The 19606-nt window shown below is 32.8% G+C and overlaps 1 protein-coding gene across 1 annotated transcript in view; it reads left to right on the top strand.

Annotated features, from left to right (window-relative positions):
* Nucleotides 1–762: 762 nt before the first annotated feature.
* LOC128998936 (homeobox protein rough-like) overlaps nt 763–19606 on the top strand; it is a 34827-nt gene continuing 15983 nt past the window's right edge. Inside the window, exon 1 of the mRNA XM_054425293.1 lies at nt 763–1462. Within this exon, the coding sequence (XP_054281268.1) occupies nt 763–1462 (700 nt within the window). The remainder of the gene's footprint in view (nt 1463–19606) is intronic.

Raw genomic sequence — 19606 nt, 5'->3', positions numbered from 1 at the left:
CCCTGTATACCAGCAAAAGCAGCACAGTAAAATGTATTTACATAATTAACTACCAAACACCTGGTCTTTGAACAAACAAAACCATTAATTTAACGTTCAAACGAACGTTAATACATAAGATATCCCTACATAAATGCATCCAAACAAAATACTACATTCTGAAAGTTTGCCATGTAAAAAATAGCAAAAAATTGTCTTAGAGATAATTAGGGCTAAAAAAGAGAAAATTTGCCGACAATGATTCTAGCACATTGCACTTCCATACGCTGATTGAGCGCTATGCTCATATCGAATAAAAATATTGATAGCATTATTACTCATGAAGAATGAACAAAAACATTTCAGAAGAAAATATGCAATGAATACAATCGCGTTGCGTAATACCACAATTAAGTTAAAATCGAAAATGCGGAGGATAACAATAAGAAGAGCCGGTGAATGATAAATACGTTAACAGCCATAGAGATACAAATAAGATTAGGTCTCTATTTCAAAGCCTATTAAACACTGGGGAGGCAAAGAAGGCGCAGGATTGGCGGGACTCACCACCCCTCGGCCAATCACGCCTCCCCATGGACTGGCTCCTCCCCTCGGATCGGCACATAAACACCCGTAATAGCTCAGTTAAGCGTTTGTGGTTTCGGCAATAATGTTGCACCGACCCCTTGTGCCGAGTTGCACCACCGCGCGAGTGTCTGTGCCGAGTTAGTGCTTTGTAGGAGGGTTAATGATACGTCTGACGGTGATTACTTGATCGTAGAAATGAGTGAATCTTTGAAAAACGTACTTTTAAAAATTCCTTCGGTTGACACCGTAAAAAAGAAGACCAGTCCTTCTTCTCCGCGCGATTTCTTCGAAAGACTTTACGGACATTTAGACAGTCAAAAAGACATTCCCGATAAGGAATTTGGGCCGGGAGTGCAAAGAGAGGAGAAAAAACCTTTAAAATCGCAAATTCACCAGCCAATACCATTGAACTTCTTTTACTCTAAGAACAATACAGAGCCGTGTTACCGATATCTACCCAGGAAAGACAACCTAGGTAGGGACTGTGCGAGTGACAACGCGGCTATGAGGGAAGCGGACTCCTTGACGGGAGAGTCTGACTGCGAAGTGGACATCGAGTCTGACAACGAAGAAGATGTACACTATCACAACGACAAACGGTTCGTAGTGAGAGACTCTCAAGGGAAACCCGATGTCTCGATCGAATCGAAAAAGTCTGCAAATGTATCGTTTCCTGAGACCACATTGGACAAAACAGACTTACACTTGCGGCAAGAAGCGTGGAGAATGCGGATGGATGAAGGACCCTCTAAGCCTATTGGGACCGGGTACCCCTTGCCTCTGGGTCTGCCGTACCCCCATAGACCCACCGAGGACCCCCACCAGCCGATGTTCCTCAGACCATTCCTAGGAGGCCCACATGAGGGGGCATTCCCCCCGGGCTTCACTGCATTCCGTAAGTCTTATAGCAAATGAGTATGGAATGTATCGTGTGAATGTATCGTATGTGTACATAAATTTGGTAACCATAGGATTAATAGTAAAGGAGTTTTTATCGTACTTGCTTAGACGATTAAATTCGTCATTAATTTATTTATTTATAAACGGCATTACATTACGTCAAAAATGTGACTATAGAATAAAAGACGATCCAATTACATACCGGTAGTGTAACTTACATTTTTCAAATTATTGTATTCCAATAATAGTAATAATAATAAAATTGGCAGTACATAAACAACAATTCACTACAATAATTTACCAATACAACAATTAACTATATTTAAAATAGGTGCACAATTAACCCCTAATCAGTAGGATATTTTCTTATAAAACTGTAATTTCTCATTTTAATTAACTAAAATCAAGAAGACTATGGTGAATAACAACATTCACATTATCAACATAATACAAAATAACAAAAACAACCTTAATAACAATGCCAACAGAATGAAATATTATTTCCTAAAAAATAATTTTAGGCAGAATAATAAAAATATAAAAAAGCAATAATCATTAATTACAACGATAACCATTATGCCTTAATATAGGAAAGGGAACTATGAGAAATAATTATAGATTATGTCTATTTGTTAACTAAGACTAAATCACCAAAATTATAGTTGTTAGAGAAGTAATTTATTTTCGAGTTAACACTTCTGCAAAACATTTACTCAAATTCAAACAAATCTACACGTTTATAAATAGAATATACTTTCCATAAAACAGGAGATTGCTCAAAAGTCATGTTTTCGCATTTAACAACATGTTTATAATGTTCTCAAGGATAAATAAGTAATCTTACAAGTAAATAATTTCACATCTACATTAAGAATAACTGCCTATTTCAACATTTGTTTTTTAAGTATCCATTATGCATACTTTCTTGAAACTATCGCACTTCATACTAATAAGGAGGTGTCATCTAACTCTTTAAGTAGTTGTTAGAAGTTTCTTTTAATGAGCTGTGTACAGGGAGCAGCCTAATCACCTATTAGAGAAACTTCAATAAACTCTTTGGGCAAACCCGTATCAAATATTAGCAAACCCGTATGATGAATCAAAACTGAACAATGAATCTGAGTACGTGGACATCTTTAGTATTATAGTCCGCATTCTTTATGAAACGAAAAAATTAGGATTTCTATCGCAAAACTCCTTCCTTTCCTACTTCTAAAAGATTTCAGCGTTCTTTGTATATAGGAAGAGTGAACTTATATCGGACAAAATAATTTTTCTTTAATTTGTATTTATATCGCATATTGTACTATTATTAGTATAAATATCACAGACATTATTCACACTTTGAATAATATCTTATTCAAGTGAAGTTATTCAAACAGTGTGATTTAAAGTTGGTAATCTTGTCTAAACATTAGCTCTTATTTATCTTATTTTATTTTTTTATTGAAGTTAAAAAGGTACTAGCAAGTAGTTAAACTGTAGAATCATGTTTTATGGTGCCGTAATTATAAATAAGGCCGTGTGTATTGGTTAAAGTTAAATACCATCATCGCAAACAATTTTAATTTTGGATTTTTTACATTATTCCAAATTACTTTATGGCTAGGTATGTTATAAATATTGATAAAATCAGTGTAATGATTTTTTGTTAGGATTTGTAAATTTCATGGCCAATAAAGGGTCTCTTAACAATAATTTAGAAAAGAATATTTGATTTGAAACCCATACTGTATAAACAGAGATCGAATTGAATAACTGTTTTTCTGTCTCTCTCAGTTGGTGTTTAAACTTGATTTCCTTGGTCTCTGTTGCCCTGCAAGTAAAACTACTGAATATAACAGTAATATACAGGGTGTTCAAATAAGGTGGGGACGTAATTTACGATTCCTTGGGTCAAAATATAGAGGAAATCAAGTTTAACATTTTTCCAAAATCGCTTCATTAACCAGATATCCGCCATTTTGTATTTTTTACATAAACATTTTTATCTTCGAATTCTTTCAACCGATCCTTATGAAACTTTGTATGTATGTCAAGGTAAAAGAGACAGATGTTAGGAAAAGAATTCATATTGATTCAACCAAAAACTTCAAAATGGTGGTCGTTTAAAATTTGCCCCATTTTACATCTAAAAATCGTAATATTTCAGCTATTTCTTATTCGATCTTTTTAAACTTGAAATCGTTAGATAGGGAATTGGAAATGCTAAATAAAAGTGTCCGTAGCAATATTTTCATACAATCAGCCATTTTTTAGTAAGATAAGCTTAAAAATTTAAAAGGCTTTTGAAATTTGAAGTTGAATCAAGATCAACTTTTTTCATAACATCTGTCGTCTGTCTCTTTTACCTTAACATACATACCAAGTTTCATAATGATCGGTTGAAAGAATTCTAAGATAAAAATGTATATGTAAAAAATAAAAAATGGCAGATTGGTTAACTAAACGATTTTTGAAAAAATGTTATACTTGATTTCTTCTTTATTTTGACCCAAGGAATCGATACGTAAAGTATGACCCACCTTTTTCGAACACCCTGTAGTATTTAAGTTTATTCAAGTCAGATTGCAATTTACAGTTAAACATGTTTATGCTATTTTTGGAATGAAATGACGATCGACTCCTACATATTTATTTATATCTCTTGTTTCTCGTTATTTCCATAAAATGTACATGATGACCAATCCCATACTTACCTAACATAGCATAAATTTGATAACCTTTAGCAATTATCAACATACATTAACATTTTACATTATTGTATTAGGATTAAACTAGTTTTTTAGTTGTTAATAAACAAAATAACACTGTTTTGGAAATACAATTTAATATTTTGAATCATCCCCTGAAAACTGTTAATTTAAAACAAACGGCTGATTTCAATTGTAAACGGTTCAAAACAATTCAGCATGATTCTTGTTTTATCTTAACGATTACATTTTATACATATACAATACATTTTGAAGACTAGTTTAAGGTGCTTTGAAAGGGGTTTTATGGGAGATAAAGGAGAATACGTATGGTTTTAGCAAATTTCCCTATAGGGAAGTTGCGATTACCGTAGGTGGCACGGTAAGACCTAGACCCGGGACCGATTTACTTTTGCATTTTGATGGCAGTGGCCAAAACACCCTTCGTTCAAATTTTTATAAATGTCATCCGTGAACACGATAACTTGAGTAATTTTCCTCCAATTTTGATGAAATTTGGTTTAAAGGTGTAAGGTGGGATAAAATTGAATGAGTTCGCGAACCAGCATGATCAGACCATAGGAACAGGGTTTTAAGGGGTAAAAAATTGTTTTTCTCATTTTTGACCCTCGAAACACAAAATTTCCTAATTTCTCTCTAGACTTTTTTAAATAGCTTAAAATAATTATTATATCAAAGTGTTTTTGTACGGTTATTGGTAACGGAACAAATTCAAAAAAATTTAAATTTAAAATTCCCATGTTATTTTTATTGAGAATATTGTAAAATGTTGTAGTTTGCTTGTTTATAGATATATTTTGATAAAACTTGGCAAATTTATTTATTTTACCTATACTAAAAAAAAAGTATTTTACTAAAAATACAGTTTATTAGTTTCCTTGTAGCAGTAAACCTAGGTACTCATTAAACCTAATGTTATTTAAATAGATTTAATTGAAAATCAATTCGGATAAATAGAAATTCGCTTAGTCGGCAGGTTTGCTGTGGCGGGGGTATTTTATTTACGTAGTAGCCATCAACCATCTGCACTGTATCTTTATATCGTTTGTGACCTTGAAATCATTAACTATTATATTGTTTCCACAACTCAAAACATTTCTGCACGGGGTAGAAAACCTCTATGCATTCCGTGCATGAAATTAAACATTTCCTTAATACTCATATGTTTAGACTCTAAAGTTATTATTTTTTAAGGACAAGTCAATTTAGAAATATTCCATAGTATCGAGAATGGACAACGTTTAGTTATCCTAAGGACCATTCTTGAATTTTAAAATTTATTTCATTATCATATCCTTAAATTAATTTGAAAGAGATTTAACTTGATCCATTCATTTTTAAACTGCCAAAAATAATACGAATTTGATTAAACCAAACATAATTTACATTAACTAATAAAATAATATAATCAAATAAACTGTATAAAACTAACATGGACGACAAAAAGCCCAAAAAATGTATATTTATTTGATCCCTTTTAAAACATACTGGGATGTATTATTTAGGAAACGAATTTAAATAAACCCGCTTATTCCGGTGACTATTAAATCAATCAACAAATTTCGCTACGTCTTTCGTTGTTTCGCTCATTAAAATTCATAAATAAATCAATAAAATTCATAGTCGTAGATTTAATGCATTGATCTCATTATATATTGACCCTATGTTTTAAGAGTTTTATTTTAATGTGTATTATATATAGTTTTCATAATTATTGAATTATAGGTGACAATAAATAATAGCATATTGTTGGATATTGGAATCAAATATTGTGTTGTTGGTGGAAGATATGATCACTTACATTTTTTGTAATTGTTTAAAATAAACAATATAGTTCAATTTAACTATAATTACCTGAATAACTAGCATAACGGCTTATCAGAATCACACCCTTTACACAGATATTATAAATCAGAGAGCAAAATTTACAGAATACATAGCTTTGAGTCAGTAATTTTCATTTAATATGTATTTTCGTTTATTGTCCAAGGGCAAAAAAGGTTTTGAATGATTTTTACTAAAATAATTACTGAATTAAAATATAGCCTAACCTTACTACCCAGTCTACGAATAATTGATAATTGTTTCTCAACTACGATTATAAATCCTATAGTAACAGCTCTTTGATCAGGGAAACCCCGGTGGATCAATTTTATTTAATTTCACCAAGAGAAAGCCTCTGTTGTCTTGAGTATCATGCATTTGCTTTTTTTGATAATTTTACTACAGGATTCACTCAAACATACAAAGTTCCAAGGTGCGACTTTTGTATTTTTTTTATTTATGAAATCGGCATCAAGATAAAAACAATTTGTAGTATTTTCATGCATATATTTGCTCTGTTCAAACTTCTATTTTCCATTTTGAAGTGCAACAAAACTAATTGAATTAAACTAAAGACATTTGTTATTGAAGGAACGTGATACAGTTGAATTTATATGATTAATAGTAGGATAACTGATAAATCGTCAATACAGTAAATAGTATAGACCAAATCAAACTATTTCGTAGGGAAATACAGTATTAAATTTAGTATGCATAACATATAATCGCACAAAAGTTTTAAAAGATAAAATTTATATTTTCAGCATTTCCATTAAGTCAAAATATTCGAATCAATATTTTCAACATACACAACAAAACGTAGAAAAGGCCAAAACAGTCTTCAGTAAAGAAAATGGTTTACTTAGGGGTACCAGTGCTAGGTTGCTTGTTAATAATATATTAATTGGAAATCAAATTTGCTGTATTATTGCATTACAATAATTTCTTACTAATTGACCAACTTCGTATCATTTACTTTATATCATGAGCGGACGTCAATCTATTATTTTTTTTCGCCCAGCTGGAATAAATGTATTACGCCTTGGAAATTTACATCGAGCTATTTATACTTTAATATTATGAAATCCAGAAGAAAAGACGGGAGTGACCACCGTCTTCCTTTCCGTTCCTGGGATTTGCTCTTTGAATCGAATAAACTCTTGTAAGAGCTCGCTCGGTCCCACGATTGAAGTCGGCTGTTTTTACTGTTGCCAGACCTTTAAGGTTTCAACATAAGTACCTCTGTAGTCTCATTACAAAGAGAATTTTCATACGCAAAGAATCAAATCCGTGTGGGGGCGAAAAATCAATAATGCTATAGAATTTGTTTGTCCGGTATTTGAATGGAGACGCTCTTTGCTGTATTTCCTTTTACTGAGAAAGGATAGTGTAGTTTGCTGAAATAGCAATGACAAAACCATGTCAACGTACACCTGAGGAGTTGATAAGTGTAATCTGTGTTATAAATATCAGGTATTTACAAAATTTTAAAATTTTAAATGATTCTGTAATTTTCATGTTACAACACCAACGCCAAAATCGATTACTAATTTAGCCTCAACAAAATACTGAGTGCTACATAGCAGCTAAGCTTACTATTGTTTTATTTGCAGCCTAAACTTAAGTTTATTTGTTTGTTAAATCAATTTAAAGGTCGATTGTGCGCCAACTAGACAAATTAAAAGAAAATACAGGTTAACAGGGGAAACAAAAGAATACTTAACTTATAGACGAACTTAAAACCATTACTCGTCCTACCAACTAATAAATTTATACAGAGTATTTTAATATGGTCTACCAATAAATGAACAAAACTATTTAAACGTGTGTCCCACAGTTTGTAAGCAAAATTAATAATGTTTTTAATTTTATGCTTTGGTTTCCCGTTCGTTCAGACTTTGCTTCCACTTCGTACTCCTACTTACACGTTTTTTTTATCCTCGTAAATATTATTTTTGAGCTCTACGACTTTGTACAAACAGTTTACAACAAAAGAAAGTTTTAAAATCACTGTAAATTATTATTTTTTTTTCAAATAACCTTAAAGTAATAAACTTTCACACACTGTCTGCGCAATACTGCGAAGTCTAAGTACTTTTCCAGTTTACCACACAATGTTAATTTTCTTAAATTAGTAAATCATTATTGTGAATTTCGCCTGTTTGTCAACTTGTATTTATTGTTGTATTTATTGTTATCTCGTAGCTTGTTCTGAATTGTTATACATTTGCATCTTGTTAGTTCCTTTAAATTGTATCTCAATCTAATCATCTATGTATTGGCGTCAGCCGTTGAAACGATAAATAAATGTTATACATAGTGTCAATTTTCGTAAAATTACTGATCAGTGTTTGTATAATCTTCAGAAAAGGTCATTTACATTCGAACCCAATGGTGTTTTCAGTAATTAAAAGTTATAAACTGTGTTTAAGTTAGTATTAGTATAGGTTGAAAATTAAACCTCTGAAAATTTGATGTATAAGAGAAAATCAAGCAAAGAGAGGTATTTAAAATTAGGTAATGGTCATTTATTAATTCAAATTAATCAAACGTAAAATCAGTGATGTAGATTCATTTTAAGAATTAAAAGTGTAGATTTGCCTCATTCTGCGATTCTTTTAATTTCAAGATATTCTTTGTATAACAACCCTTTCTTGAAACTCCCTCTTTAAGATTGTCTGATGCCTTTTATGGAAAAGTATTAAACTTTACGGTAGAGTTATTCTTGACTGTTATGTTCAGAGGAGTTACTGAAACGCAACATTATTCTTGAGCCATGTACCTTGGCATGACGATTGCGGCAATAGGTTCCGTTCAACAGGAAATATTTGTGGATATTATACAGGGTGACAAAAAAGTCTGGAAACGGTTTAATATCTTTTTAACTAAATTCGTTAGAAAATTCAAACCTTTCACATCAACTTACATGTATGAAAACTACTTTTTCCAAGCATTGTAATTTTTTTTACCTCTACCAGGGGACGACCCAAGAGGAGTAGGTACATAATCTTTAATGTAAGCATAGGTTGATATGCACACCATTTTAAAGGGTTAGTCAAGTGGAGTTCATTGCCGGAAACCGCGTCCAAAAAGGTTCATCCGTTACAAAATGGCAGCTGTCCAAAGTTCTTGTGAAATATACCTGCACAGGCCTTAGTATGGGCAAATACTCGTATTAAACATTAGCTTGAGAGCTTTAACTGTATTTTAAAGTCAACTAGCTCATAGACTAATAGTATTCAATCATCAAAACAAATTTAACCGGGTTTCAGATTTCCCTGCTAATGTTGACTATGAGTATTTACCAATGGATGAGGTGAATAAAATGTAGTACATACTACATAGTTCGTACTACATAGTTCTAGCACTTGCTCAAATCGAAGTGAATAAGAATTAGCTAGAACTAGGTAGTAAGTACTAGGGGTTCCCTATGTGATGTAGTAAGTACTACCTGCCTAGTACGTACTACCCCCTAGTATCTACTAGAGTGATTCACTAATAAACAAGCCAAACAAAACAGGCGCGTGGCGATAATCAGCTGTTTCTCGTTATTCCGTTGGTCATTCCTGACAGCGCCTGCAGTTGTGTTGAGTGACTAGTAAGTAGCATTGCTACAAATTTGAACGAATGGTGGTGTTTTTGGCCTCTGGGGACATCAAAATGAAAAAGTAAATCGGTCCCGGGCTTAGGTCTTACCATGCCACCTACAGTAATAGCTACTTCCTTATAGGGAAATTCGCTAAAAAGAGAAAATAACAAAACGCAACAATCCTATCGAGATAAAAAAAAAACAATTAATTTGCAATTTTTCATAATTCCTAATATCTAATTAATATTCAATCCAATTACAAAATATCGTTTATTTAAATCACTTTCTTATTATATAATTAAATCTTATTTACGACCGATAAGAAGGTATTTTAATTTGTACTAAAAATAGCTCAACTTACCCGGATCACCAAAATAAAACTTCAATTTTCTGTCGAGATGACAGTGCCCCTCCTCTCTCAACTTCACCATTGCCAGGCAAAAACTCGCTGGTCAAAAAAATCAACACTATAATTCTCAAATCGCAGTAATTGCTTACAGTTACCAATATTTCTTCGTTCAAGGTATGTTTTCCTGTTACGGACTTGTAAAAACATCGCCATATTTGCAAACGATCAAACTGAAGCATGCCCTTGGCGTACTACATAAAAATGAAGTAACTACTATGCCGACTGGTTTTTATTCACCGAAAAAGCCTAGTAGATACTACTTTCCCTATGTGATGTAGTATGTACTAGGGGTAGTACGAACTAGCATTTTATTCACCTGCAAGTCGTAGTTTGTACTAGAGGCTAGTACCAACTAGCATGTTTATTCACCGAAAACCGAGTAAATACTTCGTAAAGAAGTACGTACTACCAAATAATACCTTTTATTCACCTCACCCAATACTAAGGCCTCTGCAGGTATATTCCGCAAGAACTTTGAACTGCCGCCATTTTGTAACGGATGAACCTTTTTTGACGCGGTTTCCGGTAATGAACTCCACTTAACCAGACCTTTAAAATGATGCGCATATCAACCTATGCTTACATTAAAGATTATGTACCTACTCCTCGTGGGCCGTCCACTGGTGAAGGTCAAATAATGGCAATGATTGCAAAAAATAGTTTTCATACATATAAGTTGATGTGAAAGGTTTGAATTTTCTAACGAATTTAGTTAAAAAGATATTAAACCGTTTCCAGACTTTTTTGTCACCCTGTATGTTCAACCATAACTGTGTAAAACTTACATTAGAAATTTGAAGAAAGTAGTCATATTGGAAAATTACCTTATTTTCGACTAAACCTTTTTCAGGGACTAATAGTGAACCACATAAAACGGCAAACACATTATGGATATTCCTATTAATAATATTGCAGTACTTTATGGTAACATGCAGTACTTAATGGTAACATGCAGTACTTAATGGTAACATGCAGTACTTCATTGTAACATGCAGTACTATTCATCATGTCAGTAATGTGTAAACAACCCTTGTTTCTATTTAAAATTTATATTAGCAACACATTAAACTTTACTGAAGCGCCTTATTATCGATTTATAAAAAGATATTTTCTCATTTGTATTTAATATCCCATTACATTTTTATTAAATAATAAGCTGTAAAAGGACGCAGCTATATGACTGTCATGGATGTAGTAAATGATTTCTTGTTGGTTTTTGTATCGCTAAGGTAATTTTTAGGATTAGAGGGACGGATTCGATAAAAGTACGTAAAACGAAATAATTAAAATTGTACTTTTCAAAACAAGAAGTTAAAAGGTTGGTAAAATATCTCTTAGCGTATTTTCGTTACAATTTACTTTGTTAGTAGGAACATTTGGAATTAAATGATAATATTTTGCTGTACCACAATTGAACTACTAAAAATTACTACTATTTTAAAATCATTATTGGCTGGACAGATATTGTTACTACTTAAATATTTCTATAGACTAGATAACAGTGAAAGATATACAACTATATTTATATCAACAAGTATATTTTAGGTTTAGATAGTTTTAACAATGGATATTGTATGTTTATAAAAGTAATACTGTGCACGCATTTTAGCGAATTTCTCGTTTATATTGAATAAGCTATTACCGTAGTACTCATGGTAAGACCTAGACCCGGGACCGATTTACTTTTTCGTTTTGATGTCCCTACAGGCCAAAGACTCCCTCCGTTCAAATTCATATGTATATATATTTATATATGTGTGTTACACGATAACTCGAGCAAAAATGATCCGATTTTAATGAAATTTGCTATAAACGTGTAAACCTACATTTATTCAAACGAGTTCACGAACCACCACGATCGGACTATGGGAACGGGGGTTTATGGGGGGTTTTATGGGGTAAAAATTGTTTTTCCCATTTATGATAAAAAAAAACATAAAATTTAGCAATTGCTTTCCCAACCATTTAGAAAAGCTTGAAAGACAAATCATTTAGTATATTGAAGCGTTGTTATGCACCTAAAAAACCGTATGTTTTTGGATACGGCGAAAAAAAAATTAAATTAAAAATTCCTATGTTATTCTTATGTTCTTATGGAGAATAAGTAAACTGTTGTAGTTTGCTTGTTTATAAACATGTTTTGATAAAGATTGGAAAATGCATTTATTTCTCACTAAGCTATTAACATTTAACAACAACAAAACTTTTACCCTCCCTATTGCGGCAAACCTAAGTTAAGTACTCATAAACAATAATTCTATTGAAATAGGGAATATTTTAGGAGACATTTTAGTGTTAATCCAATCAGGCAAATAGAAATTCGCTTAGTCTGCAGGTTTGCTGCGTCGGGGTCATTTATTATAATAATTACCTCGGTACACTTTTTATTCATCTATGTATTATTAATACGTCTTTCGTGTAGAAACTTCAGTGGTTGAACCTTACCATGCCTCTGAAAAAATTGGAAATTTAAACATTTACCTTACAAATTTTAAGTACCGGTTTACTAATTTAAATACAAATTTCATTTAAGCAAGCCTAATAAAAAATGAGGGTGAAATAGGGGTGAGAAAGGGCTTGTATCAGGGGAGAAATGAGTGATATTCATGAGTAATAAAATTATCTGTAATTGGAGTGTAGATATAGAGGTGCGAGGGAACAAAAGAGGGCTTATACTCAGTCGAACGAGCACTTCCGTATTGTGAGCAGATTGTTGTGTTCGGCTGTGGTAAAACATTCCCTCTACAATGACACCACATACATCTCTGCACTAGACGTTCAAAGCACATACAGGATACCAAGCACAACGCTCCGCAGCACGCTCCGCGCAGCGCGCTGATTCGACCAACCATCCACTCGACGCTCCAACGCTCCACACACACACACACACACACACATCACATCATTTTAGTGGTTCCGACCTATGAGCGTTTCACCTTAACATGTTTTAACTCTCATATTGAAAGTTTAATATAGAACTTTAAATATATAAAACTTTTTTTTAACAATGAAATACGATTGGACTGCTTTTGTTCAGTAACAACAACTTATATAATGAGCAATTATCTGAATTCGTCTGTATGCTTAATTAGAATTATTCGATGTTTAGTTGACCTAAAACCTTAATGTTTAGGACTTATGAGGGTAAAAAAATTATATCTCCATACTTAAAAAGCTGTAATTACTACAAATTAATTAACAGTTGTAAACTACTGGAATCTAATTTTTCACCACTCCTTACCGAAAGTAACTATTTTTGTTAACGCTGATATGAAAGAAATTAGATGTTTCCCAAGCTCTGATTTAGAGCGAGAGAAAACGATCAGCTGATTTTCCCTCGCTGTAAACTTACTCTCCCTCGCTCTCAATTAGTTCTCCATTCATCCACTATGCGCGATAGTGATTTGTTAGGTTTGTATTAATGATTTAAATCAGCTGTTTTTATTGTTGCCCAATCTAAACTATATAGAAACGGGCATTAATTTGTTTTACTGTGTTTTTAGCATAGTGCATGTTTGAAATTGCTCAAAGTATGTCTAATATTGCTGATGATTTGATGAAAACAGCTTCAGAGGTAACTCACCTTCCACCAGATAATATAAATCACGGGAATAAGAAGGGGAATACAGAAAGCTTAGAAACAGGTACAAATTACAAAATGTTAAGTCAATTAAAGTAAGTGACGAAGTATTTATTAATATATTTATCTAAAAGATCTACAATTATGAAACCATAATATATGTACGCTGTGAAGTGTATTTTCAATGATAAAGAGTGGTCTAAAACTATTTAATACTACTGAGAATGTTATTCTGTATGTGTATATTTTTGTGTCGTGATGAAAAGTATCGTTCATAACTCGTACCGATAGCGATTTTCCAACACTTGTTCCATTATTCCCGTCCTCGGCTTCGCCTCGTACGTGAAAATAACTCTCACATGCTCGGCTTTGCCTCGCACTAGAAATTTGGTTTTCCTGTGTTCGCCATTCCTCACACATGAAACTTGAGCGCGCGTCAGAAAATGCCACTTTCGGTCCTAGTAATGAAATATACTATTACCGATCTATAAGGCGGTCACATAAAACAAAGAATTAGGCTACTTGCGATTTGTGTTTCTTAAAAAATAAACTCTATGATGAATAATTATTGTTAATAATGCCTTTCTATGGCTACAACTGTACAGTGAAACATTTAAACATTTAGGCTATTAATATTTGTCACAAATGTATCTAAATCATTTCGGTTCAATGGATGAGGTACAATCTAGACATGGTGTTTAGTGTAAAAAGGGGTTAAAAGTATACTAATTAAAGTCATGTATTTTATAAACAAAAAAATTCTAAGATAAAATTTCAGAAGATAGATAAGATTGGATTTTAAATTTAAATATAAAGTAATAAATGTTGGTAAACACATAGTTTATTGAAAACGTGAGATCTTACACACTACTCTATCACAATAACACTATAGTGAACAAATGTATTCCTATTTATATTAGGTATTTACAACTACTATTTTTAATTCAAACACTTTCTAAGTTCAATATTTAATTGTATATCCCATTGGAGGTTACTCAAAAGTGGAAAACCCCACTTTGTATTCCATTTGACTTTTAAAATCCCAACCCAAATTAACTGTCACTAACAATTTTTGTAAGAAATATTCTCTCAAGTAATTTACTTGATCCTTATTCCATCCTAACTGGTTTCATCAAATATACCAATACTGTAAAAATTCTCACACAAAGCAATTGAGCTAACTATAATGTAGGCTTAATCATTTACATTGAACGAAGATCCGCCTAATTTTCCATATAAGGCGTGGTTTTGAATCACAACGCTGGTACATTAAATGGTAATTTATGCATTAACTCAACTGAAAGCACCACCGAGGGGGTAGTGGGGGGTTTGGGTTCCGCAACAATAACAATACAATAAAGCGCCAGGGATTACATCTTGTTGAAGTTGCAGACTCGCACAGTAGTTCTGCATTGAGACGGCATCAGTCTGCTGAGGCGTGCAATATACAGCGACGCGGCTCGGCTGTGGAATATTCGCGAATATGAATATTTCAACACCTCTGCTAGTTCACTACCAGCGACATTTTCAACTTTTATAAAATATTTGTGTCCTTGTAACAGTCAACAAACGGTTTGTTATTGCTTCTCAAAAGTAGATTCATTTTTAGCGAATTTCCCATAAGTTATAGGGAATAAGCTATTACCGTAGGTCTCATGGTAAGACCTAGACCCGGGACCGATTTACTTTTTCGTTTTGAGGCCCCCAGAGGCCAAAAACACCATCCGTTTAAATTCATATATACACATTTATATATGTGTCCGTTAGCACGATAACTCAAGCAAAAATGATCCGATTTTGATGAAATTTGGTATAAACGTGTAAACCTACGATTTGAACGAGTTCGCGAACCAGCATGATCGGACTATGGGAACAGGGGTTTATGGGGGGTTTTATGAGGAAAATGGGGTTTTCTAATTGTTCACCCTGAAAACATAAAACTTTGCTATTTCTGTCCAAACCATTTTGTAGAGTTAAAACAAAAACCAAACAATTTAGTATATTGAAGTATTGTTGTATGCCTAACGGTTACGGGAAAGATCCAAAAAAGTGTAAATTTAAAATTACTATGTATGGAGAAATAAACCATAAATTACTCTTATGGAGAATAAATCAACTGTTGTAGCTTGCTTGTCTATGGACATATTTTGATGAAATTTTGAATTTTTGTTTACTTCATACTAAGCTATCAATATTTCAATACAAAAACCTATTTTCTTCTCTGTAGCAGCAAACCTAAGTAGGCTAAGTAGACCTACTCATTAAAATTAATGATATTTAAATAGGAAAAAAATTGAAAGTTTTAAGAGAATAATTTAGTGAAATTCCAGCCAGGTAAATGGGAATTCGCTTAGTTTGCAGGTTTGCTGTGGCGGGGGTATTTATTAATATAATACAGCTGTGTAGGTTAATATTCACAAGTAAAATATAAAAGTGTATTTATTTCCACACTTTACACAATAGTTATTTGTGCAACTAGTGAGAAAAGTGAGCAATTGACTCACTCGAGGAATGGTTTCTCGAGTGAGGCAATTGTACTTTGAACTCGAGTTGCACATTATACTTTTCCTACAGTTACCATAAAACAAATAAATTGGTGAAGAAACATAACCTATTTTTACACAGAAGTGAACTTTTAATATAACATTTAACGTGAAGTGACAAATACAACGGTACAACAGCTGATCAGCTGATTTAGAGCCAGTGCTGCCAACGTATTTCGCGCGCCTACGACGTGGCCTGCATGTTACGCGCTCACTATTTCGTGCCTTCACGTTGCAAATCTGGAGTGAGACAAAGTAATTAGAGTGACACAATGTTAACATTGTCTCACTGATGAACGAATTGGCCACTTTGCTTTCTCAAATCAGTGAGAGAACATGTACATTGTTAGGTAACTGTAGGAAAAAATATTTTCTAAACTGAAACTTTCAAAATTTAGTACTTTTAAATTGGTATTTTAACATTTTAATTGGGTCATTTGTTTTCAAGCCACGTTATTTGTAAGACTTAGTAAAACAAAGTACTAAATAACAAATGCCCTCTCCAAATTAAAATTGAAATATAAATAAATACCCCACAAGTTAGAAACTTATCAATATCTCATTATATACATTTTAGACAGTCCTAAAGAATCCAGCACAAACTTTAAATTATAATTAAGGACACGATACAAAACGAACACTTGAAAATAATGGGGCTAGCTTTCACCTACCTACTGTACTCAAGGATAGAACACCAATGGATTTTCACTAATGTTGAATAAAATAAAATAAAAATTGTTGTCATAGTTTTAATTTTTGGATTCTATATAGTAAATTGTTCAATGTGGTTTTTATTATTTTTTGTTAAGAAATTTAGCTATTCGACTGTTCTAAAATTACCATATCTAGAAAAATCCTAGCTATCTAGACAAATACATGTAGCTGGTGAAGTTAGTTTATCCAAAAATAAACCAAATAAATAATTTTATTTGCATGAAGATCTGACCATTAAAAAGCGGTTAACAGCAAGTAATTTACCCTCCATAAATATAAAATTAAAAACAACGAACGGCTTTTAGCACTTTCCATGTATCTCCCATCGTCTCGACAACAGATAGGTGGAATAGTAATTTAAGAAATTGAATCGCTTGTATTTACTACCAAATGTGAATCGCAATTCAACGTTTAAAAAACATTTTCACAATCGTTTTTAAAATATTTCGGAGCCGTGATTCACAAAGAGTATGCCAATTTGTTGTTTGGTAACCTATGGTTTAAATACGTATACATATAATTATCGTCCCTCCTTTTCAACCATTAAAGTACAGTATCTTTACTTCAATTTATAAATAGAAACCAATCAGTCAAAACATTAACGATCAATCTGCAGGACTGCCAACAAATTAATGTCATCACCCAAAACACGGTTTGATATCATCGGTATCCAATTTAGCGCATTTATTCTAGACAAAGCACGCAAATCTGGCAGTAATATAGTGCTAATAAGCAATCAATAATGACCAACGATAACCATCGAATTAATATTTGAATATGTGATAGCCAATGAAATGGCTGCGATATGACGCTATCCTGCGAATCGCCAGCTGTGCTTTAATTGAACAGCTGATTCCCATTGTTTAGTGACTTTACCCAGAAACAATCCCCTCACAGCAATGTAGTGTGATGTTATTTTCTGTGTTTCCTTTAAATATTTGCACTTATGGATTTCATTGTGTATAATTCATTGTTTTTTTTTGTTTTTTTTTCATACAAAACTTGTGTACTTACGAACCTGAAGTTCATACCATACAAATATAAATTATATCATGAAGACCTATATACCCTTTTGTTGATATTTGAAATAGTATAACTAAACATTCTAACTCAAGGTAACTCAAGTTACGTTAGTTAAATTTTCACTCTCTAAATTTGCGACAGTTGTGCAATTATATATTAGCTAGTTACATTTTACGTAATTACCTTTATCTACACCTATAAAATTCCCGATATATTTACATTAACTCAGCAATATAGAAAACTCGAAAGTTGTAGAAAGGTTATAATGACTGGAAGTAGAACATCAGAATTATTGTCAATTCTATATTTAACAATCATATATTATAGTAGAAATACTTTTTTATTCCACGAATATGTTGTTTCACTGAATCAGGCAATTACTTATGCATTTACCACCACAAAAATCACCAATTTCTGCTATTGACAACAAGGATAAAGTACATTCAATGCCAATTATTAGATCTTTCTAAGTTTTAAGTTATTAGACCTTTCTACAGTTTTGTAAATTTTCTAAATGTAACAACCAACAACCCATTTGATTTAGCCCAAATCTATACACTTAATACAATGAGGAGTTTATCTGCAACACCCCTTTTCCAGCTGTCCTACTTAACCGATTTATACGATTAAGGTTTCATAGCTTTATGACCTAGCGTAGAGACGAATGGTAATCAAAAAGATAATTTCCTTTAGGGATTTGCCCCCTTGAGTTTGATTTATTTTTAGAGTACACTTTCAAAGATTCACAGATGATGGCCAACTTCATTTATAAGATAAAGGGCGAATTGTAATTTAACAGCTGATCAACAGCTATTGTTGAAAGTTTAACCACAGTCAGAGTGTTTAAACAAGAGAGTAACCGTTTATGAACATGGCTTTTAAATACTTATTTGATAATTGTATTCTACGTAGATTGTTAGGTACCCCTTTATAAACTAAGCAGACACTTCCAGCCACCCTTATGTCCATCAGTGGAAGGTAGTTATGCGGTTTGTTCTGTAGAATCTTTTAAACACACCCTGAACACTTTAAATGTGTTTCGGTAGTTTAGGTAAATATGACTAAACAACACTGTTTGAGACTTTTAACGTATAACTAAACATCTCCTGTTTGAGGCAATATTCAACAAGTTACACGTTTCGATGTTTGAAGGGTTGAGGTTTCACAACAGCTGTCAGCTGTTACGACATAATCACAGCTGACTATGAGCTGTCATCTGTCAGCTGGCGCAGGTAAACTTCCGCACGCGCCTGCTACATGACCCTTCCGAGGCGGTCAAGGAAGGAGAAGGAAGCACAACCCTACTTGACAGGATGCTCAGAACTAACCATCCAGAAAAAGGATATACACTCAATTGGATCCGATTTCCAATCCAAAGGCTGTCCTTTCAATCGCATACTTTGACATCTTTTCAGCTGTTTCAGTTACATCAAAGTATTGGACGAATTGACTATCCATTGTCATTGTCAGTAATATGGTGGACAGACGATAGCTGAATTAAGCTTTAATACAACTGGTAAATTTAAATTGAATTTTAGTGAAGAATAATCCAAAAAAGACCGGGTGTCATTTATTGTTATGTCGTAGTTCACAGTTAGAATGCCATAGAACTGTTTCAAATTGTCTCTTTCTTCTTCCTTCCACGGGTGGACACGGAAGAAAGAAGTTCCGACAGTTCTGTAGTCTTGGTTGTGATGATATGCCAGTAACGTGAAGTTGTGGACACAGACACAATCTTTACTT

The sequence above is a fragment of the Macrosteles quadrilineatus genome, unplaced genomic scaffold (genome assembly GCF_028750875.1).
Source record: "Macrosteles quadrilineatus isolate MER2022 unplaced genomic scaffold, UCM_ALF_1.0 Scaffold_7__1_contigs__length_78375512, whole genome shotgun sequence".
NCBI lineage: Eukaryota > Metazoa > Arthropoda > Insecta > Hemiptera > Cicadellidae > Macrosteles > Macrosteles quadrilineatus.
Note: the sequence above shows the minus strand (reverse complement) of the source record. Positions and strands in the feature narration are given on the sequence as shown.